General features: G+C 43.6%; 2 protein-coding genes across 2 annotated transcripts in view; one reads left to right on the top strand and one right to left on the bottom strand.

Annotated features, from left to right (window-relative positions):
- INO80 (INO80 complex ATPase subunit) overlaps nt 1-10,446 on the top strand; it is a 57,985-nt gene extending 47,539 nt beyond the window's left edge. Inside the window, exons 29-36 of the mRNA XM_042038213.1 lie at nt 940-1,012; nt 2,462-2,620; nt 3,908-4,010; nt 4,577-4,665; nt 5,447-5,602; nt 6,653-6,812; nt 7,615-7,824; nt 8,420-10,446. Of these exons, the coding sequence (XP_041894147.1) occupies nt 940-1,012; nt 2,462-2,620; nt 3,908-4,010; nt 4,577-4,665; nt 5,447-5,602; nt 6,653-6,812; nt 7,615-7,824; nt 8,420-8,637 (1,168 nt within the window). The 3' untranslated portion in view covers nt 8,638-10,446. The remainder of the gene's footprint in view (nt 1-939; nt 1,013-2,461; nt 2,621-3,907; nt 4,011-4,576; nt 4,666-5,446; nt 5,603-6,652; nt 6,813-7,614; nt 7,825-8,419) is intronic.
- Nucleotides 10,447-22,415: 11,969 nt separating this feature from the next.
- CHAC1 (ChaC glutathione specific gamma-glutamylcyclotransferase 1) lies at nt 22,416-24,924 on the bottom strand. The gene is made up of 3 exons (XM_042038674.1): nt 24,610-24,924; nt 24,480-24,515; nt 22,416-24,218 (listed from the first exon to the last, which is right to left on the bottom strand). Exons 1-3 carry the CDS (start codon nt 24,862-24,864, stop codon nt 23,787-23,789), a joined length of 723 nt encoding a protein of 240 aa, XP_041894608.1. The 5' UTR covers nt 24,865-24,924; the 3' UTR covers nt 22,416-23,786.
- Nucleotides 24,925-25,338: the final 414 nt, after the last annotated feature.

Here is a 25,338-nt window from a genome sequence, read left to right as displayed (position 1 = left end):
CAGGTGACTGTCTATACATACATCCCACTATTGTTACAAGAGAGCAGATTACCTGGCCAAGGATTATCTTCAGTGCAAACAGGCACCTGTTGACTCCTTTGGCTTTGTTACCTGCAAGATAATGTCTGAAGATTTACAGCTTGGTTTTAGTTCCTTCCAGTTCATTCCGCAAGAGTTTCTGGTACTTTACTGATTTTACATTTGCCAAGTTGTTCAGACAGTGTAGTACCAAAAGGATGTGACGTTCCAGACTGTCTTCTCTTAAGCAGAGAAGGACAATGTGTCAATGTCTTTGGAGTCCGTATTAGCGTACTGTCTGCTTTGTTTGTCTCAGCCTGTTCACAGATCCATAAGGTGTTGAACACTTCTAAATAATGCTGACCCTCCAGAGACACTAGTGTCGTTTACAACCTTAGCGGAAGTTTTGATTTTGCTGTTATCACTTAAGTTTCCATCAGTACTTGGTCTTGCCCCATAAAGGCTTGTCTCCATGTTCGTTCTGTTCAAAGCACCAAATTTAGAACAAAACTTGCACTACAGAGTTTTGACATTTATTTTTCTGTTTTTATCAATTGAGCATCATTAAGGCAAGATTTCTTTAGCATGGGGTCAGTTCTGTGAAACAGTAAATTGTTCTTTGTCCATATGAAATCTTAATTTCCAGTGTGGGCAAGATAAACAAGCCCTGGTTTGTTTTGATACAGATTAATAAACTGCAAGTTGAATGTTTACATGTTCAGACAGTCCTCACTTGTAGATTAACTTCTTTCACTCTTTCATACATTTTTTTCCTTGACCATGAATGAACAGCACAAAATGTTCTGAAGTGTTCAAGTAATAGAAACAGCTCTGATTGCTTCATATAGGTCAAAAAATTGCTTCTGTGGTTATTCCTTGTTCATGCACAAAATAAGGGGATTTAATCTCTTTCCTCTACAGGAATGATATTTTCGTGTTCCTGTTAAGTACAAGAGCTGGAGGCTTGGGCATTAACCTTACAGCTGCAGATACGGTAGGTGAAATTTGGTAACAATTTACGTGGGAAAATCAGTCATTCTGTGTGAAAGTTGGCACTCTCTTGCCTGTACTGATCCATATTTTTAGTACTGCCATTCACATTGTGAAATTGCATAGCCTTGTTTATTTAGTTATTATTCACAATGTAATATTACTTTGATGATAAAGTTGTAGAATATTGGACATTTTGGTACACAGTTTTTGGCTACAGTTGGAAATTTCTACCTATTCCCCACATACTTGAGTACCAGAGTCCAGAAAGAAGTTGGATTACTGAAGGAGTCTACAGGTGCAAATGACACTTAGATGAAACAGCATTCACTGTATGAATGACCCTTTGCTCCAAAGGTTCAGTTGCAAAGGAACCAGTGGAATAGTTATCAGTTACCCTTTTTTCTGTGCCCAGAAGAATGAAACAATGCCTATAAAGGTAGGAAGCCATTTGTATTTGAGTGTCAGCTACTCAGGAAGGATAAATTTCTTCCCCTGAGGTGTAAGGACAGACCGATTTAGGTGAATTGCAAGGATTTGCACTCTGGAGCAGCTGCCACTAATCACTAGGGAAGGAATACTGATGAACCATTCATCTTTTCATTAACAGCTATTCTTGTGCTTCTAACCTACACCTGGTGTGCATGCAGATTTGACCTCAAGTCTGTAGCCACAAATACCCAAAGATCTTTGAATCAAAAAAATACTACGTGTTTTTAAAAAAGAAATCCTATCGTGTCTTGTTGTCAGTCACAAGAAATCAGAAGAAAACAAGTATCTGTAGGATTTTCAGGGTTTAAAAGAAGAAATAAACAGATGGAAGCTCAGGCAGGCTCCTTGCATGAGCATTTTTAGGTCTATGTTTTTCTGTGTAACTTCATTAATACTTTATTTTGCTGTCTAGAATTTTTTTAAATGCTGTTGGTTTTTATGCTTATTATGCATAAAGTACTATTAGAGTAATAGTGCAATATGAATTTAATGTGGCATTTCAGTTTTTTATAGTCAAAGTACTAGAAATGTTAGACTTCATCTAAGTTTTGAATAAAAATTGGAATATTACTTTTTGCATGAAATTCTGATATGATGGTAAGTAACACTAAAATGCGTCCATGATGTGGTAAGTCTATAATTAATTGCATGACAGTGATTTAATGTGATGACAAACTTAGGAATTCTGTGCATCCCAGACAGGTCTGTTTAAGAGGATATTAAAGATGTTCCGTAGAAGTTGAAGCATTCGTAGTGTCAGTCAGTTTGAATTCACCTGAAATGCAGTGGAAGAGATTTCACGGGACTGGGCAAGGCTATTTAACACAGCCTACAGTGGGGCTGTAATTCTGTGAAACACGATTGAATTTTATTGTTACCATATATTGGATTTTTGTTTGTTTAATCACCAGGGGCTCTGAATGTATGTTTTTATTTAATCCTTTCTGGTGTTGCCTTGCAGGTAATTTTCTATGACAGTGACTGGAATCCAACAGTAGACCAGCAGGCCATGGACCGGGCCCACAGGCTGGGTCAGACCAAACAAGTCACCGTGTACCGCTTGATCTGTAAAGGCACCATTGAGGAGCGCATCCTACAGAGGGCAAAGGAAAAGAGTGAGGTAGGAATAAGGAACTCATCTGGAACAAGAAGTTACAGAGATGGTATCATAAAGCACGTATCAACATGAGTAAAGAGACAGAAAAAGTGTCTGCAGGGAGACAGAAGAGAAGGCAAAAGGAAGTGTCTTTGTTCACATGTACAAATCTGTGTCCCTAACACAGCAGCAGTCCAGTGACATTATGTGAGCTGGAAAGAAGCTAATTATTTACAATATGACTTCATGAAAACTTTTTCTTATGCTGCAGTGAAAAAACTCAGCCTTCTTTAAGACTAGGGCTTCTGTCTTTGCTGCATCAGAGTTCTGATTCCCCTCATGTTACACAGCAGCTGATTTTTTTTTTTTAAAGACATTTGGAAGGTAATCAAGTGGAAATTATTTGAGGTGTGATGATTGCCAGAAAAGCTCAGTGTCCTGCAGCATCAAGCAGTAAGTGTACTAGGAACTTCAAACCTCATGACACTTAATTGGCAAGAAAATAACTAAGGAGAGTCATGTTTTTCAGTAGCAGTAGGTACACTATATACAACATTCAGATGTTTTGTGTACTTGGGAGTTTCTTTTAGCTTTTGTCTTACTTGGCTGCTGCTCATGATGTTGCAGCAACTGAATGCATTCATATTTCCCTTGTTGAAACCATTTTTTCTGAGATACTGCACTAGAGTTACCTGAAATCAGCCTGAAAATCAGGTGTAGTCTGCTGTTGGTGATGCAAATAATTTAAATTGCCATATGTTAAAGCTTGTTCTCTTCTGCTAAATTACAACTCTTTTTAGTTGTTGCATTTTTAAAGATACAGTTGTAGTAATAGAGGCTGAGTGAATTGCTTTAACTGCAACACCGACTCAGTAGGGAGATACAGTTTTCAGTCAAGGAGATGAAAAATGTTGCACCCTTTAAGAATGTGGTCTGCATGATCCTCTGTGCAGTTTACTTGAAAACTTGAATGGGTGAATTATACTTGAGAGGGCTGTTGCTGTATTTTTGTTTTGTTTTCTTCAGCAGTATATCAATTAATACTATTATAATTAGTAGTTTATTACATGCTGCTTAGAAAAAATGTATCCTTCCATAAGGGATGGTAGTTTTTTGCTGTCTATCTCAGTTGGTTCTCGTATTTTATACCCTGAAATTTTACTACTAACTTTGGTATGATAGAGAAATTGGATCAAGTCTGACTTAGATGTACTTGCACGATTTTTGCAGCTGGCTTTCAGTGATGGATAGTGAGAAATGTTTCATGGATGCTTTGACTTTCCTTTTCTTCACTCATTTTTTTCCTTCTAGATTCAACGAATGGTAATTTCAGGTGGCAATTTCAAACCTGACACCTTGAAGCCAAAAGAGGTGGTCAGCCTTCTGCTGGATGATGAGGAACTAGAAAAGAAATGTATGTGAAATTGGTGTTTCAGCAATTCCCCCATTTTCCACTTCATTACCTTATGAAATCTGTGTTTTTATCTCTCCGAACACATGTATTGCTGATAACAACTTCTGTTTCCTGTCTCTTTTTGTATTGCCAACTCTCGTTAGTACAAGCTGGTTTGATATCACTGCTGAGCTGAATGAAGTTGTGCAAAATGAGACATGATGATGTGATTAAGTTTTTATTGGCACTCATTCAGGATCATTACATTGTTCCTGAATGACAGAGCTTTGACAAGAATTATGTAGGTCATGACAAGAAAAGTATTAATAAAAGTGCTGTATTTCATCATACTTTTGAAGTTAGAGGCATACACTTCCATGTTGCTTGAAAGAAGAATTTCCCTGTAAGACTTTTTAGTGACTTGGAAACAAATAGTTTTAATAGAGTAGTGTTTTCAATGTGTTTTAGTTTCAATACAACTGACTTTTCTTCCCAGTTCTGTTAGAACTAGAACTTCTTGGTAAGATTCATAAAAGGATATGAAATACTTTTCCAGTGGTGACAGCTTTGTATTTCTTTTCCAACAGTGCGTCAGCGTCAAGAAGAGAAGCGACAGCAAGAAGAAACAAATCGTGTAAAGGAGCGTAAACGTAAAAGGGAAAAATATGCTGAGAAGGTATTTTGATACAGAGAGGTTGCTGTGTCAGTGGTAGAGCCAGAAGAGCTTCAGGATCACTGTTATGGGATGTGGAACATGTTATGCCAAGGCAGTCTTAAGGAGTAAACCTTCTTGCCTTTGCCATTGAAAGTCAGTCTGTGGCAGTTCCTTACACAGAAGAGGGATATTACAAAATAAGTAATGCATAGTTACCTGTATTTTACTCATCAGCAACTTCAGTAATAGGGAAGTACTGCCTATCCAAACAAACCTGACAATCAACTGATCATTAAATTTGACTTTATCAAGATTTTGTTCTGCAAGGACAAAAAAGGGTAATGTAAAGGAAGCACCAACCATGGATAAAACCCATATAGCTATGAGGCTTCTGTGGAACTAGGGAAGATCAGTTTGTTTAAAAAGCATCACTAAAACCAGGTAATGAAAAATCTGAGTTTTTAAGACAGGGAGGCTTTGCATTAATTAATTGAAATTTTGGGTAATGGTAAAGAATTTCAAACTCATTCCAAAAGGTACTGGAAATCAAAGTAATTTTGTAAGAGTAATACTCCATCATTCCAGCTATTTTATGAAGAAAAAGAAAACTCTTCTCAAATCTAAAGAAGGAGCATTTATAAGGGATCTGTTACCATATCCTTCAGAAACTTGTTTTGGGAAATTCTGCACGTGGCATTCCTTGAGTTAAAGTACTGAGCTAGGTTTTGAGATTTTGGGTGGCTTGTTCCCATTCTGCTGTTTTATTGCCTTTTTCATCCTGTTATTACTTTATTTATTTCAGAAGAAGAAGGAAGATGAATTGGATGGGAAGAGAAAGAAAGAGAGCATGAACCTTGTGATCCCATTTGTTCCCTCAGCTGATAACTCCAACCTATCTGCTGATGGAGATGATTCTTTCATTAGTGTAGACTCTGCCATGCCCAGTCCTTTCAGTGAGGTGAGACTCACCTCTGCTTTAACCTACATACTGTTTCAGTTGTGGCCCTACATCTTGTAGGATTCTTGTCTGCTATTTTAGCTATTGTAGAGCTTTGAGGGTGTGGGGAAGTGACGTGTCTTAAAGGTGAACCATGGAAATGAAAATAGATTATTGAAAATGCAGCAGCTCCTTACAGCTCCTCATGTTATTTGACATTCCATTATTCCCCTCTTCTTCACTCTCTACCTCCCTTTTCTTACAGTGAGTTTACGCCCTGACTTTCCTCCCTTCCAGTCTCTGAAATTTTTCCATTCTTACCTGGAGTCCCACTTACTTTCTTCCTACTTCCTTGTCCCTTTTCCTTGCCTTTGTTATGCTCACACTTACAACCATGTGCCCTCTCCCATACCAGTACCTTCTACAGCAAGAACACTCTGCTTCTGAGCCAAGCAGTATCCCTCAAATAGCTCCTTGACATTCAGTTTCTTACTAAGTACCCCTCACTAGTCTTACCTGCATCTCTGCTTCCTCACTTGCTTCAGGTTCTGAATTACTGTGATTTTTCTCCTCTGGAATTTAAATTAAAAATTCTCAGTGGCACACATCTTATTTTGCTTCATCTGTGTGTAAAGAATTGGTTTTAGCAGGAAATGTCTTTTGTTCTGTGCCATGTTGATTAAGATTTCTGTATTCCTTTATTGATCAAGATTTTAATTAGCAGTAGTAGTGGATTAAGAATCCTATTTTCTCTCTTGCAGTTGAAAATGCACAGCTGAACAACAGTTTACTTAAATCTGCTCAGCCCATTAGTCTTTTGCTTCATAACTTAGCATGTATTTTCATGAACTGAAATTAAATAGTGGGTGGAGGTCTTTACTGCTGCTCAGCATGTAAATAAAGTGTGATGTGATCAGGCAGATGATGTATCCTGCTCATGCTGCTATTCTAGAGAAAATGGGAAGGAATAAGTACCAATTACTTGTGATTGTATAGCTTTTGAAGATCTTACTATTTTTGTACCTTTTCCGAACTTGAGAAGCTAATGGCTTTGTTCTCTGTCATGTTTAGATATCCATCAGCAGTGAATTACATATGGGCTCTATCCCTCCTGATGAGAGCAGTAATGATATGCTTGTGATTGTGGATGATCCAGCTTCTTCAGCACCTCAGTCAAGGGCAACAAACTCTCCTGCTTCCATTACTGGCTCAGTTTCAGATACCGTGAATGGTCAGTACTCTTGCCTTGATTTACTGCTAACATTTATTAAACCTTGACTTTGCATGGCTAAGTGATATGTTTTCTGCATTTTACCCAGGATGTATGAATGGTTGGCAAGATATGGGGGACAATAGTTGCCTTTTCATTGAGAAGTTGCTTCTAATTTGATAGGAAATCTGTTTATAGTCTGTCATTCACCACACTTACCTCTTTGCTGTGTTAGTTATTTCAAAAAGTTGTGTCCTTTGTTCCTGTGTTATAGAAGGCTCTCCTTCCCATAAGTTTGTTACGAAATTACAGACTACCACAGAACTATTATTCTCTAAGCTTTTCCTTGAATTTACTGCTGGGTTAATAATTAGTTCTCTATCTCCAGTGGGTGGTTGGAGCAATTTTTTAAGTGCAATGTAATTTTAAATAATGTCAAGTGTTTTTAATTACTGTAGTTTTCTACAGTGAAATAAGTAGAATCATAGTTCTTGATGAGTTTCTTCAGAGATGGAAGATACTGCATCTCCATCTTCAAATAAGAAAAAGGATCATCCTGAAGTAGAACTCAGAGTCCTCCACCTCTTTGTAGATTGGATTCATAGTAATACAAGTAGTTGCAGTTAATAAGATACTGTTGCTGAAGAGTGAAGTCTTGTATACATAATTTCTTATCGTGAAATGGCTGCTTGCTAACAGTGTCCCTGTTAATGTAAATGCCACATAGGATACAGTATTAATGTAACTGGTGGGCAGCTTTGATGCTGCACTCCCTGTGAAAACACTGTAGGAGTTACTGTTGTAACATTCTTTCCTTGTTCAGGCGTTTCAATGCAAGATACATCTCTCGCTGCAAGAGGCCAGTCAAGTCGAAGCCGGGGTCGCCCCAAAGGGGGCTCCAAAGGCGGCACTGGCAAAGGCAGGAGCCGGAAGTCGATAGCGGGAAGCGCAGCGGCCATGGCAGGGGCCAAGGCGGGGGCAGCGGCAGCGTCTGCGGCAGCGTACGCAGCCTACGGCTACAGCGTCTCCAAAGGTACATGGGGCAGGGCGGGCACCAGGCTGCCCAGAGCACAGCCAGCCACGGGGGCTTGCGTGACGGCTGCTCACAACCGGTTAAAAGTGTTGTGTTGGTGGTACTCCTTGCCCATTATATTCTGAGATCCAGGCAGTACACAGTGTGACATGGTAAGGGTGTGAGAGGATAGCCAGTTTCACCTCAGATGACCTTGAGTTTTTTGTCTGCCCTTTGAATTACCTCATACCAAATATTTTTCCTTAATTTTTTTGTTGGTTTTGGCATTTTTTTAGTGTGGTGTTCAGACAGATCATATAGTGTTGTTTATGCCATGGCTGTGGCTGTGATTTTCCTGCATTGCATCATGTTGAGGTTACCGTATCACATTCCAAAACCTCCTAAACTGATGGTGATTGAGCTGCAGCTTTACATTAGCTGAAGATAGCCCAAGGTATAACTGTAAGATGTTTTGTATCTTAAGGAGATCCCTCTTCATAAAACTGTCATAAGTCATGAATACAGAGTGGTCTTAGGACTGGCTGTTAATATATTGTTTGCTGTTGAAGTGGAATAATATGCTCATGTGGAATTTGGTTTTCTTTTCCATTGCTAGGCATGGCTGCAAGTAGCCCTCTACAAACAGCAATCATTCGACCTTCTGGACTTGCAGATTTTGGACCTTCAAGCGCCTCTTCTCCCTTGAGCTCCCCTTTGAGCAAAGGAAACAGTGTTTGTGGGACCCCCAAAAGTTTAAACCTGACCAGCAGTCTCATATCAGAAACTTCAATTCGGAAGCAAAGCAAAGGTGCCCACACCTCAGGTGGTCGGTAGTAATTTTGAACCCCCAAAGCTTGTCTGAACTGCATTGGCTTTCAGAGTAGACCACCCTGCCAGTTGAAGGCATGCTAACAAATGCCTTGTTGGTGTCCAGCACGTGTGGAAAGAAAATCAAAGCACAATGGGAGCGGGTGGTTGATGTGAGCACTTTGATTATGTGTATTCCAAAAAACTATCTTTGCAGACACTGCAAGAAGGAGGGAAGGGAGTCTGGGGTAATTGGGAGAGTGTCAGCCTGTGTTTTATTGACACATCTGACAGTGATTCCCAAGAAAGCATCCAGCTACTCCATGCAATATCCTGCAGCTGAGTGTGCTTGAAGTCACACCAGTGTACTTCCTCTGTTATAGCCTGAGATGGAGCCCAGCATTAATTTTGTCCTATGAAATCAGTATATGAACCCCAGGAGTATCCTGTAGAGTCACAAGACATTTCTGTACTAGCAGCTGGTCAGTGAATGTGCAGGAGTAATTGGGGGCTATGCTGAAGATGATGTGTAATCAGAAAAAATCTTGGGTTCCTCTGGTGTGGGTCTCCAGGTTCTTTAAAGACTTGAAATTCAAAGGAAGGTGTCTCAGGTGGTTTCCAGGGAGCAGACTCTCTTCAGCACCATTTGTCAGGAAGATGCTCAGAGCTGCAGAATACAGGGAGCACTGTCAAGCCTCGTGAGAGCAGCAGCACAGCCTCTGCTTCACACAGTGGAAGAAATCACAGGCCAGTGATTGGTTTGCATTTCAGAATTCTCATCAGCATGAACACTCGCTGTGTTCAGAATGATTTCTCTCATTTTTGAGGTGTGCAAAACTCTTAAAAGCTTAGAAACAAAATAATACTCTATTTGTACAAATCTCGAGAAGGAGGAAAACGGAAGTGCTGAGGAGGAGTTCGTGCTGCTCCTCTCACTGCGCCATAGCAGAGCGTGGATCTGCAGCTTGCAGTGCTGTGAGAGGCGCAATGAAAAACAATCCTGAGAGAGAGGGAACTGTGCCATTCCCCCTTCCAGGCAAATCTGGGAAAAAAATTATGTAATATCCCAGCCATCCCATTGACTGTTCTTGCAGTGTGTTTTCCCTTCATCTTTGTGATCATCACACATACTGGCGTGGTTGAGTTCACTGCAGTGTGCGGGCAGTAGCTGTGTCCCATAAGGCTGATAGAAGGCAGTGCTGCCAGTACCTATCCATGTTCTTGTTCCCTTCCTCCTTCCTCGTTCTTGATGCACAAACCCCGCCCGTAGCCCCTTGCTTTGCTGTAAGCGTTGTCTGCATTGCACTGAGATTTAGGTGTGGGACAGTTGTTCTGTCTCACACGTTGAATTAAGAGGCTGTTCTGCCGGGGCACTTTCATCCCTTGAGAGAAGCAAGTTGAGTTGCAGGTCTGGGCTGTGACAGTGGAAGATGATTTCCTTTTTTATTATTATAATTTTTTTCTGACCCCAAATCCTTTGCCTGGCGTCCTACAGTGTAGAGCGAGTGCTTCCTGTCGGTTCTGCCTCTAATTTGCACACCTGAAAATAGCAGAACTGAGCTTAGTTAGATTGATTTTTGAACAGATTTGCAGGGGATAATTGAGGGGGAGGTGATGTTTAATTAACTCATGAAGACTTCCCCCTTCCCCTTCTATTCACATGTATATATGATATTTAGAGGGAATCAGACAAATGCCAAGCCTTTTTTTCTCTTTGAATGTGCTGTCTATTTTTGTAACTGAACTTGTACATATGTATAAAGAGAGACACATCTTTCTTTTACTAACTGGAGGAGAAAATCTTAAATAAAATGGAGTGAGATAATTTTATGTAAATCAGTGTCTTTGTGGTTTTTATGCATGTAGCTGTACGAATGAGAGGATTAGGGAAGAGAACATGGAGGGGTGCACATCTGGAAGTGCTTCTGGAGACAAATGCTGCTCAATGTAAAGCTCTAGAGTGTCTGTGCTCTGCCAAGTATCATGTTTGTAACCTTCTTCAGTTACAACTGTACCCTTATCCCATGTTTGTATTCACTGATTATCTCATAATCTGTTTTAGAGTAAGTGTGCAGCAGGTCACAAGGAAACAGAAGCAACTATGATATGCGTAATTACACAGTACCTGAACTTCGGTGGTTCAATTCGACAGTTGATTGTTTTGAGACATCATTCTCTACAGTTATTTCTTTTGGTTTTTTTTTTACTTTTTTTTCTTCTCAGTGGGAGTTAAAAGGACTTTTTTATGCACAGTCTTGATCTCCAAACTGCTAGACAGTTTGTAATCCAAAGTGGAGAGAAAAAACCCAAAATTGTAATTTGAAAAGCTTGCAAAAGTGTAGTATGTACTGTCACATGCTATATTTTTGGAAGATTAAATTATCGATATTTTAAACACTGATAAATATAAAAATAAAAATATGTGTTTAAGAGTATAAATATATTTAGAATATATTTATAAAATAAATTATAAAATACATTTAACATAAGATAAAACTAAAAAATATTTTAAATCATTTCATCCTCAAGAGAAACACCAAATAACATCACAAGCTGTGGCAAAAGCAGTGGTAGCTGATCTGCTTGCACAGTTTGTGTCAGGCCAAGAAGTTCAGGAAGATCTAACACAGTTGTAAAATAAATGAACTGCTAGATCACATTCAGTTCAATTTCTGTTAGACATTAAATTTCAACATTTCAACATAAATTTCTTGCTATTATGCATCATAGGGGAACAGATTCTGTGATAGTAGTCAAGGTATTGGGAAAAATTCATGTGATGGCTGTCCTAGTCTAATTTCTTGGTTTGGGGAAGGAAGTAGTGCTATAGAGACAAACACTAGGAATTTTTTTTAAGAAGGTGGAGGTAGTTTTGTATCCATACCTGGGGAACACTTCAGTTGAAGTGAGCAAATGGGTTGCACACTGAAGCTTTGTTCTTTTAAATTTCACTCTGAGCATCTTTTCACTCTGACTGTGTGTTAATGCACTTACATGGGTTAATGGCAGAGAAAGTCACTTTACTCCAAGAGATCAAGGTATTTGCTAGAGGTAGAAACAACAAATGAACTGAGTTTGTGTTTTAAGCTGGAGAGGTGAAATAGCTGTCAGTATGGTTTGGGGGATGTTGGCAGTGCTGTGTATTCATCATGCTAGTTGATTATAGCATTTTACTCACTGATTGCTACAGAACTGTTAAATACAGTTCACTGATCAATGCTACTATTGAAGACATTTAAAGGTGATAATTTTCTTAGGTCCTGAGAAGTTAGGACTTAAATTAAAAGTGCTGTTGTGTCTCAGCCTCACACACATTTTTGTAGTTTAGTCTACAAGGGTTGTCTAGTTCAGAAGGGTCCCCAGAACACCCTTTGCTGCTAGCCTGCATTTTCTCTTTTCTATTATGGCTCAAGTCTGCTGTCCTCTCCATTTAGCCAGCCACTAAATTTCCTTTCTTTATTCTGCAAAGAGATAAAGAGGTTACTGCAGGATGGTGTGAACCTGGAACTGCTTTAATTCTTCACTTCAGGATATTATTGCTGTACTGTCCAAATGTAGTGTTATTTCTGTGCCTTCTCCCCTCTCTGTTGCATGCTTTCCCCACCAGCGTCCCTGCTCTTCGCTGTCCTGTGTTCCGTTTGTAGAAAGCTGCCTGTCTGCCTAGAGCTGTATCTTGCTTTATTTCCATATTCCCCAAGTATTTCCTTTAGCAGCATTTCCCAGTGGGGGAGGCACACAAAGCTCAGTGGGAAAAGCTCCATGCAGCAGGAGTAGGGATCTGCACTACTTTGATTGTAGCTCAGGAACAGCCAAGTTACAGCTGAGAGGAGGAAGAGCACAATTGATAAAATCACTCCGGGGCAGGATGTGGATCAGTGTAATTTGGGAAGTGCTGCCCTGTGACCACTGCACTGCCTGTCCTGTCCTGGTCTCAGTGGAGCAAGCTGGCCTGCTTCTGCTCCCAGACAGACTTACAGCCTGCTCAGCTTCTCACTTCTGCCTCCATCTTTCTTTTTTTGTCGACTCTTCAGTCTGAAACACACATTATAACTCTCAGGGAGCCTTACAGGCATGTCTTGTGCTCCCCTTCCTGCTCAAGGTGGGATGGTGGCGCATGCCCTGCTGTCCTTCGGAAATTTCTGTTGGAGTGGCTGGAAAACAATTTGTAGCTCACTACCCAAAGGGATGCTGCTTGCATGTGAAGTATAACTGAGACATACGTACTAAAATAAAGGTAATCATATCTTATACTCCTAGAATTGTGAAGGATTTATTTTTTATTTGCAGCCTGCAACAGTCACATAGCAGTGAATGAGAGGGAAAGGGATGATTCTGCCTTTCTCTCAGGAGCATCTATTAGGACAATACAGATGGCCCAGCTCTCAGATTCAACCAGCAGATCTGTAGAGTAAACAAGTTGTTCTTGTAGCACTCACATTAGCATGTGCTCTGCTGAAAAGCATCCAACAAATGCCTCTTGAAATGGAGGAATGCATGATAAGATGAGTTGGGTTTCCTCCAGCTTCAGCCTCCTCTTTGCTCCTGCCTACCCCCTCAGAGAAGTGAAGTTACTCCAAAACTAATGGGCCTTCCAGGCATTTTGTACTGTACTCTATTTATAGAATGTTCTCCTAGGGGCATATGAGGGAATTCTTTTGCATACTAAGCATGAGGAAGTGTTTCAGTGCTCAGGTATGAAACAATGACTCCTTCCTTCCTCAGCTGATGAGCATCACTGATAGAATGAGGTAGGGGAAGAAAACACCGAAACACCGCTTTTCTGTCTTCTTGAGTTTCCCGTGGACTGTCTTCCTTCCTTGTCAGTATTGCTGGTTCTGTTAGGTCTGCTGTACTTCACAGGAGACCATGTCAGCTTCTGAATATCTAAGGACTACAGTATCCCTTGTAATCTCTGTGACTTTTTTTTGCAAGCAGTTGTTTTTTTCCTCCCTGTCCTCAACCTTACCCAACTCTTCTTAAGACCCAAGTGTTGTCTTCAGTGCTTTTGGTTGGCAGGGGAAATGCTTCTGTCTGAAGTGTTAATTTTTAAATGCAGGACCCTTATGCCTTGCACCTCTGTTGTGGGGACTGTGAATTAAGATGAAACTAAGTATACAAGAAAAACTCTTACTGTTGCTCAGAGATTATAACTTACTTGGAAATTTACTACTGGTTTGGATTGTCTCATAAAACTAATTTTTGGACTATTTTTAAAATTTATTTAAATTTTCTTATTCATAGCAAGAAACTAGCAGCTTTCTTCTCAAGATGTATTTAAGAAATGCTCTTTTATTAGGTGAAGCAAATCCTGTTAATCTCACCTCTCATCTATTCCTGTAGTTCCTCTGATGTATCCCTACATCTTAACTTCCCAACTGGGTCCTCCTCTAGGAAGAAATACATCACAGGTGGGAGCCCTCCCTCTATACCATGGTAAGGTGGTATGATCTGTCTTTCAGGTGACTGTCCTTCAGGTTTCTTTTCAAGTGAGGTGTTACAGTTTCCCTTGATGTTACACTAGAGTTCAAATGCAGAAATTCTCATTTCTATTCAGTTTAGTGAGTACATTTTAGAGTTTCGCAGCTGCTGTGTAGACAGGTGGTTTTATGATGCTTGTTCTTCCACAATGTTCCGAAGAACTCCCCTCCCAGGTAGGCTCTTTGCTGAGAAAGAACATCCGTGTTCTCTGGGAACAACTATTCTCTAATTCACAGCCTTCTGTAATTCAAGTAACTTTTCTCCACAGCCAAGTCAAAACTTGTATCAGAATTGGTCTAAACCCATCTGAGTTCCTCCCAGAAGTGCTTCCCAAGCAGTCACCTTTGGCAGCCCTTGCCCTCCCTACAGTCAGTCGGAAGCGGCAGCAGAGTGCCTGCCTATATTTCACTCAGCCTATGGAAGGCTGATGGGGTTTTTTTTAAGAATGGGAGAGTCAGCAAATTTCACACGTAGCTGGCTAAACGTTGCTTTGGGGTTTTTTTTTAAACTACATTAAGCTTTTGGCGTGTGACTGCAATTAGCTACGTGCTGATCAGCGGAGCATGCTGCTGCACAGTAAATGCAATGGCACGTGGCCCGACACACCCTTGAGTGACACTTCATTGTCTGTGACAAAGCTCCCAGGTTTTCCTTCGCAAGCAGAGGAAACAGAAGAGATGTTCAGGCTATATGAACCTTCAGAGAATTGTGAAAACTAACAGCCAAAAACCTGTTTTGGGGGGTTACTCCATGCATCTGGTGGGTGCTAATGGGAGGGCCCTTCTGGTTTTTCTTGCTGCTCCGGCTGTGTCCATAGAGTTCATGTGAACGCTTTTTTGAACAATGTCTGCATTCCTGCAGACCTCTCTTTTCTTGCCATGTAATCTAGATTTTTCTTTGATTTAATCTTATTTACAGTCATAGTACTATGGTATTTTGTAGAACTATAGAATGGTTTTGATTGGAAGGGACCTTAAAGATCATCTAGTTCCAAACCATTTTTTTTTTAAGTGGATCTCTAAATAGATCTAAAGGTGCATAATGGGACATTCTGTCTCTGGGTTTCAAGGGCTCCTGACAAAGTAATTCAGTTTCATGATGTCTGTTTGTCCAGATGACTGCAGTCTTTCATCATTCTCTGCATGTTCAGAGTTTGGAAGAAATTAGTGTGACTAACTTGCTGTCATAATTTTACTGAGATATTTATTTAATCTAGTTAGCACAAAAAAAAAAAATTCTTCTTAGTGTTTTAGTACTTTGACACTCAGATCAATTCCAGTTAACTAATTGAAAACTTACTGACATTGTGATGCTGAATCTGTAATGCACAAGGAGGTTTTTAAACAGTGTTGACTTGGGACTGGATGTCCTGACAATTCCTTTTATGGGCAGCTTCCCTGGTTTTGATAACTTGCTGTTAGCATATGCAATCAGGGGCCTATATTGCATAATTAGTGTAATTCAGTTTCACTGCTGTCCTTTGTATCATTGTGTCTGTCTGGAATCAAGTAACTAAATATTAAGAGTGAGAACTGGTTTGGTAGAATTTTCACAGACAGATTAGAGAAGCCCAGCTCTGCCTTGCAATGATATAATTGATAGCATATGAGAAAAGTAATGTTTAAAATTTTAATTTAAACCAAATCTCATGTTTGAGATGTTACAGGAATTAAGTGAGGTATTTGGAACTGTCAGCAGCTAAAAAAGCTTGAGAGACAGCAAGAAATTTGAGTGATGCCTATAAAGCAAAAACACCCCAAGGTATATAAAAATGTTTCTCTGCTGAGCTTAATTTTTAGTTGCTTTGGTATGTGAAAATTTAAGAATACTGAGAGCAAATCACTAAACTTGCAACCACACAGATCCTCACTGAACAACAGCAAACATAAGAGTATGCATGAAAATATGAGATGGCCCTTGCGTGTTTGCATCAGGAGGTAGTGCTGATTACATGAGCACACACTATCTTTTTTCCAGCATGGTATCACTGAACACCCAATGTACAGTTCCGAGTACTCTGAAAAACATCATCCCTCAATATTTCACAATGTGCTTTGAAAGTCACTGTACACTTTAGAAATCATATTCCTGATGTCTCAGCTCCCCATCTGTACAATAGAAATTATACCTCTTCACAAAGGTCTCATGGAGAGGAATTTGGGCTTGCCAAGGTGCCGCAGGGATGTGCAGGTGTTGCTATAGTGGTTTGCCAGAGAAAAGTCAAAGAGGGGAACTGTCCCCTGCATTTGTGTGCATAAAGGCATGAACAGGACCATGCAAGAGAAAAAGGAATTGAACTGCTGCTCATTTTCAACATCCTCCCATCAAATTAAATGAGGCAGCAATGCTCTGGGGAAAAAGAGCAGTGGATATTTATTCTGAATGAGGCTAGTCCCACAGTTACTTTTTTCCCTTGGTCCTGAGCTCATCTGCCCTCAAATTATACGATGTATTCCCAAGAATAGATTCATATATATGTAGTTTAGAGACAGAAATGCTGCCAGAATCAACTCTGCTGTGCAGCAGCAAGAGACACTTTCATCTGGCTCCTGCCTAACATGTTCAGAGGTGATTGAGTCTCTTAACAGTTGCTGTCAAAGGAAAGGTGAGAAGCAGCATCTGTCATAGCTGTGGGGAGCTGGGCACTCCTGCACTTTTCCCTCTCTAAAAATGGGATTGTGTGTTTGTGGAGAGAAACAACTTGAAGTAAAACACACTCCTATAAAGCAGACCAAAGAATGCATGTATGTATAATCTAAGATGAATTTATGTATAATCTAAGAACCTGCTAGTTGTTTGAAATATGCTTTTGGCTCAATTTTACTTAAAGAAATAAGTACTTCACTGGAAAACAAGAATAAACGAGCGATTTCAGCTCATCACGTCAGTAGAAGCACTGAGGACAGAGCTGCTGATCCCAGCTGTCTGTTACAGGCTCTCCCACCGCTGTGCACCTCCAGGACATCCAACAACGGCTCAGCCGCAGTCCTGGGAGGTCACTTGCGGCGCTGGCTGGTGCTGCGACACGTGGAAGCACATGTTCCGGCGCTGCTCCGGCGTGAGGTGCCCGCGGGGTGGGCAGAGGTGGGCATCCCTGCCTTCCCTCGCCTCCCCGGGGCCGGGGCAGCGCCTGCTCCCTCCCTGCTGCCTCCCTCCTGTGGCATCACGCGCTTCCTCGGTGCGGACTCGGAGTTCGGAAAGGCTGGTGTGCCGTCTAGACAAGGACGGGATAAAAAGCTGCTTTTAAAAGTCTGTTTTCTAAGTGTTTTCAAGCGTCACATATGCTTTGTGTAGACAGTTTGGTCTCAACAAACTGGCTGTGGTTGCCCCCCAGGCGGTTCGTTTGTAGACGAGGTTATAATTGCTGTGAGTGGTCTGGGTGTGCGTCTGTGAAATGACTTCCATACTGTCTGTGCTGCCGGGGTCTCTCAGTCCACAGCCTCAGTTTAAGCAGAGAGCTGAGGCCAGAAAGTAATGAAACCCAGTGCTCACGCTATCCTAGACCATTCCCTAGCCTCCTTCAGGCGCGAATGAGAGCACGTGGGGTGGGTGTGGTGCTGTGCAAGTGAGCACATCGTGCCATGTGTGGGCAGGTGCCAGTGAAGGCCCCGGTCTGCAGAGATGTGCGGCTGGAAGTGCCTGCACGGCTTCGTGCAGAGCATGGGCGGGGTGCCCAGCACGCCAGAGCTCTCTCTGCTTGCACGGCAGAGGTGAGCTGCACGTACCCAGCGTGTGCCCAGCCAGCTCAGGTGCAGGTTCGTCATGTTTCTGAAGGTCAGGCTCGCTAACCAGCACAGGTACACGAAACCTCTCCAAAAGTCACCCTCTGACTTGCCTTTCTGTGAGTGAAACACTTAAGAGATTTCCAGGTGCCTCAATAGCTGATACCTGCTTGTGGACAAAGCAGCACTCTGGGGCTTCCTCCTGCTGTGTCAGCCAGCAGGACTTGGGTAGTGGGCTAAAAACTTCTCCTTTCCTTTGGAACAGGAGTTTTAAGTGCCGGTAGCTATCAGGTGTCTCTTCAGTTGTCAGGCTTAGGCCACATTGATCCCCCGTGGTTAATTGAAGCTTCGTGGAAATGAGTCCTTTTAAAACAGTGAGGTGAGGGAGGCAAAAAGCAGCATAAACAGGAGGACATAAGAGAGAAGTCTTTGTTCTTGTGTTCCCAGAGCAGCCCAGCGTGGTCTGGGAACAGTGTGGTGTCCCCAGCTAGGAAAACAGCACCTCTATCTTTGAACTTCCCTGACCTTTTACGTTATTTCAGTCTCATTCTCTAGAGTTCAAGGTACTGGCTGTGCTTCAGGAATTCGCAAGCATAAACACTCATCAGTGTGGCTGGCACTACAACGAGATGAAAAGGGAGTTGAGAAAGGATAAAACACATCCAAAAGCCAAACAAAAAGTGTACAGGGTTTGTAAACAAAGCATGTAGAGCTTCCCCAGTGCTGCCCAGAATGCCCACTTCCTTCCACCCTCCCTCCCCTCCAGGGCTCAAGGCTCCTTCAAAGCCACAAGGGGCCTCTCTCATAATTTTCATACAGCATATAAATCAGGGAGGTTTTCACCTAAGACAAGGCAACTAGTTAGTAGGAAATTCATAAGTCCTTTGAGCAGCAGCTAGTTTCGCTGCAAGTGTATTTTCACAGCCTGACTGTGAATCAATTTTATTAATCCCTTCCTGTTCCTCCCATGCACAGGGACTGATTCTGTACTGAGCTGGGCTGAGTGCTGGCTGAGTGATGAGAGCACATCACTGCTCAGTCATGCATTGGGACTGCACCTTTTTATGTTGCATCGGTCCTTGAGTTCTAAAAAACACTCTGAATTTGGTACTCATGAAGTCTGTGCCCTGTCATGAAAACTGGTGGCACCAAAGTGAGAAAGAAGTCTGACTCGGGGAACATCTCGCATCCAAATTCTGCTCATTTGTTTTCCCTCCTGCCATTGGGCTGAAATTACTGCACTGAATGTGATACACCTGATTTAAATTTTCAGCCCTAGACTGACTACCAGGTTTTGGGACATGTCAGCAGAGCTCCCGTTCTGGCACCGAACTATCTGTAATGTGTTACATGGAGAAGTGTCAAAGCACACAGCTGACAATGTCTGGATACTTCAGCAAAGTCTGTCTCCCTTGTCCTGGTGCAGCTGAACATCCAGTAGACCCTCTTTCTTTCCCCTGCTTTCTTTTCCCTCCAAGCTTTCCTGGTAGTGGGAGCCAAACAACAGGCTGTTACCAAGCCAGATGTGGTTTCTGGACATCTCCACCCCATGTTCAGTGTGCACAAAGTGCCTCTGCTGCAAGGGGAGTGCAGCGTAGCCTCTGCAGGCTCCAGTGACCAGTTCACAGAGCAGCACCCGCTGCTGGGGCCGATCTGGAGCGGTGATAAGCGTTCTTTGGGGTGTTGTCTTTTGCTATTCCTCTGCCTGTGAAACATCTGTAGGTAATTAAATCCACATTTCAGCCTGTCTCTTGAGCAGCAAGCAGACACATATGGAATAACATGTGCTACATACAACCAGCTGCAGTTCCTGTAACAGATGCTAAGTCCATCATGTGCCATTCCCTGTGACTTGTAGGCCACCTGCAAGACTCTCCCCGCCACACATGGCAGAGCTCCAGGGACCCTCTCAAGCCTGTGGATATGCATGCAGAGCGGCACCTCCCCCCTTCAGCTCCTCCTGGGACTGAGATCCTGATCTGGCTCCTCAATAGCCTTCAAAGTTTATGCTGGCCCCACTCTTGGGATGCTCAAAGGTAGACTTGACCAAGCCATTGGCTGCTTTTGCACCCATTTGAGGAAAGCTGGTCTGTTCCCTCTCCTCTCCCCTCTCCTACCACCTCCTTCCCTTGCCAAGCTGCATGCATTTATTGCCATCAGCCACAAATAGGAGTTTGGTCTCGCTAATTTTCTGACCTGGAGAAGTACATGGAGAACAGCTAAGTTCACACCTTGGAGATGCTGTATTTAAATGACATTTTTACTAAGGCTGGAATCACTTTGATAGGTTTACCTGTGTGGTCTCCTCTGTTCTGGACACTCCACCTTGAAACTGAGATGATACTGTAGCACCTAAGAGCCAGAGATTTTTCCTCTTGGTTTGGTCTTCTCTAAATCCTTTTAACATTGCTGTTTCCTTATCCTTTCCCCTGCCCTTTTAAGGACTGTTTGCCCTCAGGAGTGCTTTAACATATGAAGGCTGGGGCCTCTGTTGTCATCTGCTTCATTTAGTTGGCTTGTGGCACTGCAAAGCAGCTGGGTAGGTCCTGTCTTAATGCACTCAAGGAAATGGTGACTCAGGCCCATGTTCCAAGGCTGTGTGGGAACTGCTGGGCAGGAAAATGGAAAAGGCTGGAGAAGGAACTGAAATAATGTGAATTGTGCTGGTTTTAGACTTGGGAAGTATGCAGTTGACAGCGCTTGTAAATGTCTTTCCATTGCAATTGGTTTCTAATGTGAGGTGACCTGATAGGCACAAGCTTGTCATAGGGAAGTCAGAGAAAACTGCACATGCGAGAGGAAGCCACTGGATAGGGAAGCAGCTCCAGAAGTGTCTGACAGCACTGGTTGTCCCACCCTCTGACAGGGGTGAGTGCTCTTTCCCAGGCCAGTTGTCAGTGGCAGAGCTGCCGGAAGCTGGAGCTGCACCCACAGCCAGCTGCTTCTCTTGGGCTGGCAAGACATGGCATGGGGAGAGGAAACCTATAGTGAAATATACCTGGGGTAGGACACTGACTTTGTGTGTCACCATTGACCTGGCACTCCCAAGTGCCATGGTTGTGAGACTGCCTCCAGGCAGCAACTATATTCCTCCCACTTGGTTCATCAGAGGCAAGCAACCCCCAACTCTGAGCAGCAGTACGGAGTCTGGGCATGTAGCAAATATTGTAGGGTGCCATCTCTCCTCACTCACATGGCCAAAGTTCAAATCTGGGATGTTAACCTTTTAAATTCATCAACTGAACAAAATGTGACCGGTTCCCAGACTCACGGGACACAATAAAAGCCTTGGGAGAAAGCAGTTACGTGATACCTCATTGTTTTACTGACTTGAAAATGCAGTGACAGGGTGATAGTAGCAAGGTGCCATATTCACCACTTCAGATGGGAAAATGGGGTCCTTTTTTGGAAGTCCACTACAAAGAATTCCTTGGAAAGAAAGTGGTAGTTCAGTGGAGTAGTGTACCTGTGCTTAAAACAGTGAAGTTTTTCAGGGAAGAAGAAACAGCCACTGAAGGAACATTCCTAGTGGAGCTGGGTTGTTCATAAGCATTCATTGCTTGTCTTTTACCAGATGCAGAAGATCATGGGGCCAACCCAGGCTAGGCAGGACAAACAAAGCAAGGGGCTCTCTCTGTGCAAGGGCAATGCAGGTTGCTCAGTGCACATCTGATATTAATTCCTGTCAGTGGCAACTTTGTGCCTGGGAAGATTGGTGTGAAGATGGTTTTGTTTTATCTGGAGTTATTCTAGAATCTGACCCCAGTGTTGTCCTAGTAAGGGAGTGTTTCCCTCCAGGTAAGTTCAATCTTTAACCCTTTGATTTTCCAGCTGGAGGATACCCCAGCACCCATGGTACAGCTGCTCAGCCAAAGTGACAGCCTCCACAGGACAGGGAAAGTGTACTTTTCTCTAGTCTGTTATCCCTGAAACACGCAACTGCCTTTAATTAGTGGTATATTCAGTCGTTTCAATTAGTTTTCACTCCATCATTCAAGCCTTGAGGCAGGTTATACTGGTAGGTACAGTGATCTTCTGGCACTGACAGAGCTGGTAACTAGAGCAGTGGGAATGTACACATTACCCCTGTACACACCACGTGGTGCGCAAAGCAGAAGAAAAATAACTGACTGCAGCCAACAGATCTGGCTGCAGCTGCAGTTTCTGGTCCTTCTACTATTACTTCTTGGAAACAGCTATGCCAAGTTACACTCAGAATGAAAATCCTTTGACCTGCCAAGGCAGAATTACATTTCTGTGCCTGCCCTGCAGAGTTTGGAGGGCTGGCTTGTGTCTGTTGTCAGCACCAGCACTCCACAATCAACAAGAGCTGGAAAGAGAAAGTCACTGAATCCCCTTTTCTCTAAGGGAAAGAGTCAATCAGTTTCTTCCAGTAGATATAGCAGAGGCATGCTGCTCAGCAGCAAGATGATTAAAAAAACCAAACCAAACAAAACCCACAAAAAATCCACAGGAGCTTCAGCAGAATTAGCAGTTAAGGCTTTGGTTTTTTTTAAAAAAAACAATCACCATTTAAAAAACCCCAAACAACCAGACTTCTTAATTTGAACTGTAACTCCATAATGAAAAAGACCAACACCAAAGTACATGAGACTGACTTTGTCAGTTTGTTTTATTACTGGGCACAGCACCTTATCACTTCATATACATACAAGCCACAGTAATACAAACAGACCCTAGCATTTTTTATAATTAAAAAAACACATGGTATTTGGGAGGAGCCAACAGTCCCAGGGGTCAGCTCTCAAGAGTGATTTTGCTGCAGTTGCAATAGCAGCAGTTTTCTCACAAAATACTATGGGTTTTCATGCTGTTAATATGTGAAGCTGAAAAGTCTGAGCTTGCAGCAGTGCCTCTACTTAACGTGATCAAGGCAGGCTTTTCAGCAGCTCACAGGCTTACAGGTATGCTCAGTCATGGTCCTTTGCAGTCAAATGAAAGTGTGCCAGACAGACACCCCTGTATGGAACTAGAATCCTCAAATGCTTCTGCAGAAACCCACCCTGAAGCACCAGAGGTTAATGCAGTACAGGGCTAGTTAAAACTCTCCTGCATCCTGACAGCTTTCCTGCAGACAGCACAGGCTTTCCCCACAGGCATGACCATTTCTTACAGAGTCAGTTACATCTGTAGCAGCACAAGGTCAGCGAAGCTTGGACAAAAGCTTGTCATTAAAGCAGGCTTAGCCCTCAGAAAATGGATTTAAAACTAGAAGGCACAAATGCAAGGCTGAATGTGGGCTGCATAGCACTGTGGCATGTGAGTAGTTTAGATAGCCCTCCTAAGAGGAAATATAACACATAATAAATACAGTATGACATTTTAGAAAATAAGTGCATTACTGTGGTCCTTCACAACATACAGAAGTAGGATCCACAAGAGCATAAAGAGGCCTGCTCACTTAATATTGCACAAACGTTCTAAAATTTAGTGCCATTGTACTAGAGGTGGGACAAGGCAGGGGGAAAAAAAAAGATTTGGCAGAATCTGCCAAAGTCTCCACCACCACACAAGCAGCTTTTTGCCAATCTGAGGTAGAATTACATATATACTGCTTAAACCTAGTCAAGTCCTGCTCAACTAGTTTTCAAAGAAAAAAAAGAAAAAAAGAGAAAGTGCACAGAATAGATGAGCCTCTTTCTCTAAAGAAAATGAGGGCCTCAGGTTTGACTCCCAGAAGCAAATATTCCAGAGCAGAGTTCCTGTGAAGATCCCTGCTCTCCATCTGGAAAGCAGTGATGGGTATGGTGATGCTACAGATAAGGAGTGTAACAGGTACTAATTGCAAGTCCTATAGAAGTGTTTTACTCTCCGCTTCCTCCCTCCCCAACTACTTGCTAATTCTCCCTTTATTCACTCAGTCCAGTATATTTTATCAGAGTTAAGATTGTCCCCACTGCTTTCTTCTCCCTTATGTCCCTTCTCCTGAACCCTGCAAAAAAAAAAATTCCTATTTCAACTCTTAGACTTCTGAGGGACACTTGCAGTTTCTTCTAGAGAGTCCTCTGTGTAGTATAGACACGGAAGGATGGAAATAAGAGCTTCTTCGATGGAGAAGAGATGTTTATCCTCTGCTTGAGGACAAAAGTAGCGCATGAAGTCTGCCAGTCTCAGCAAGTACTCAATGTTATGACCCGCGCAACCACTTGAGACAATGATTTGAGCTGCAATGTCTTCTTCAGATGCTGGGCCAAGGTAAGAGGGGTTCTGAGGTGTTGCAATGTAAACAAGAGCCAGGATGGGTTCCTCTGCATCTTTCTCCTGAGGGTGGAACTTCACCAACTTGGTGTCATAGCCTCCCAGGACAGCTTCTCTCATGTTGAGATACTCGAGCGATGCAGCGATCTGTTCCCCACGGACTTCATAGGCGACACCCCACGTGCATGCCTGAAAGTGAAAGAGCAAGGTGGTTACGGGATGCTGTAACTGCAGTGGCCTGTCCAACCGCCCGCTCATGTTTCAAATCAAGGCTCCCTTACTCTGGGGGTCTCCGCACAACTGATAACAGGGCAGAGAAAGGTAACGCACCCCACACCCCCCTCCACGATCCCGGCGGGGCTCAAGAGCACTCGGCTGCCGACACACCTTTCCAGGTGGTGGCGCGGGCACCCCCCGCCCAGGCCAGCTCCCAGCGCCCCCGGTACTCACCCCGCAGTCCTCCAGCAGCGTCACCACCCGGCCGGGCTGTGGGCAGAGAAAAGGCAGCGCGTTAGAGCCGAGCCGCGACACCGGTGCCCCGCGGGCCCCCCCCGGGGGGGCCCCCCCCCCCCCCCCTTACCGTCTTCTCGCTGCCGCGGTGGAAGGTGTCCCCCTGCCAGAAGCGGCGGCTGTACCCGCGGATGAAGCCCACCTTGCGCGACGTGAACTCAAAGCCCGGCCTCCACACCAGCGAGCCGTACCCGAAGATCCACACCGACGCCGCCAACTCCGCGCCCTCCGCCTGCCCCGAGGGCGAGGAGGAGGAGGAGGAGAAGAGGAGCGGGCGTGGCGGCGGCTCCGGGCGCTCCTCGGGGCTCTGCGGGTCGCGCTTCATGTCGGGGCTGCGGCTGCGGGGCTCGTGGGGCGGCTCTCCCGCCGCGGCGCTTTAAAGGCGGCCCGCACCGCCCGCCCCGCCCCGCCCGGGTGATGCAACAAGGGCGGGAGGTTTCGCGGCGCCGCGCGTGGGGCAAAGCGGGGCCCGGGTTGCGTCAGGCGGGGCTGCCCGGCCCGGGACACCCCGGCCCGCGAGCGGAGCCGTCGGCCTGTCCAGCAGCGCTGGGTGCGACATTCCCGCCTGGGGACGCCAGGGGATCAGCCGCTGCCAGACCCCAGAGGCCGCTGGAGCAGAGCGCGCCGTGCCCGAAAGGGAGAAGCTGGGGTGGAATGAGTGGGCCAGCCCTCCTCAGGAGCCTGCCCCACGCTCCCGGCTTTGGCTTTATCCCAGAACCGGAGGTGCTGCGTTGGAAAACCAAGCAGTTAATATTTAACAGGGTGAAGCGACAGCTCCTGACATCAACAGGGCCAAGGC

This window comes from Corvus kubaryi, unplaced genomic scaffold, assembly GCF_017639235.1.
Source record: "Corvus kubaryi isolate FWS band 111438036 unplaced genomic scaffold, C.kubaryi_AGA036_p1.0 37392, whole genome shotgun sequence".
NCBI classification, from domain to species: Eukaryota; Metazoa; Chordata; class Aves; order Passeriformes; family Corvidae; genus Corvus; species Corvus kubaryi.
This window is presented reverse-complemented; position numbering and strand designations above follow the sequence as displayed.

Bases quoted from the DNA above. Each gene is read 5' to 3' on its own strand.
- CHAC1 (XM_042038674.1), bottom strand. From the start codon at position 24,864: ATGAAGCGCGACCCGCAGAGCCCCGAGGAGCGCCCGGAGCCGCCGCCA. The intron at 24,516-24,609 runs GTAAGGGGGGGG...CTCTGCCCACAG, and splicing joins ACCGCGGCAGCGAGAAGACG to CCCGGCCGGGTGGTGACGCT. The intron at 24,219-24,479 runs GTGAGTACCGGG...TTTCACTTTCAG, and splicing joins CGCTGCTGGAGGACTGCGGG to GCATGCACGTGGGGTGTCGC.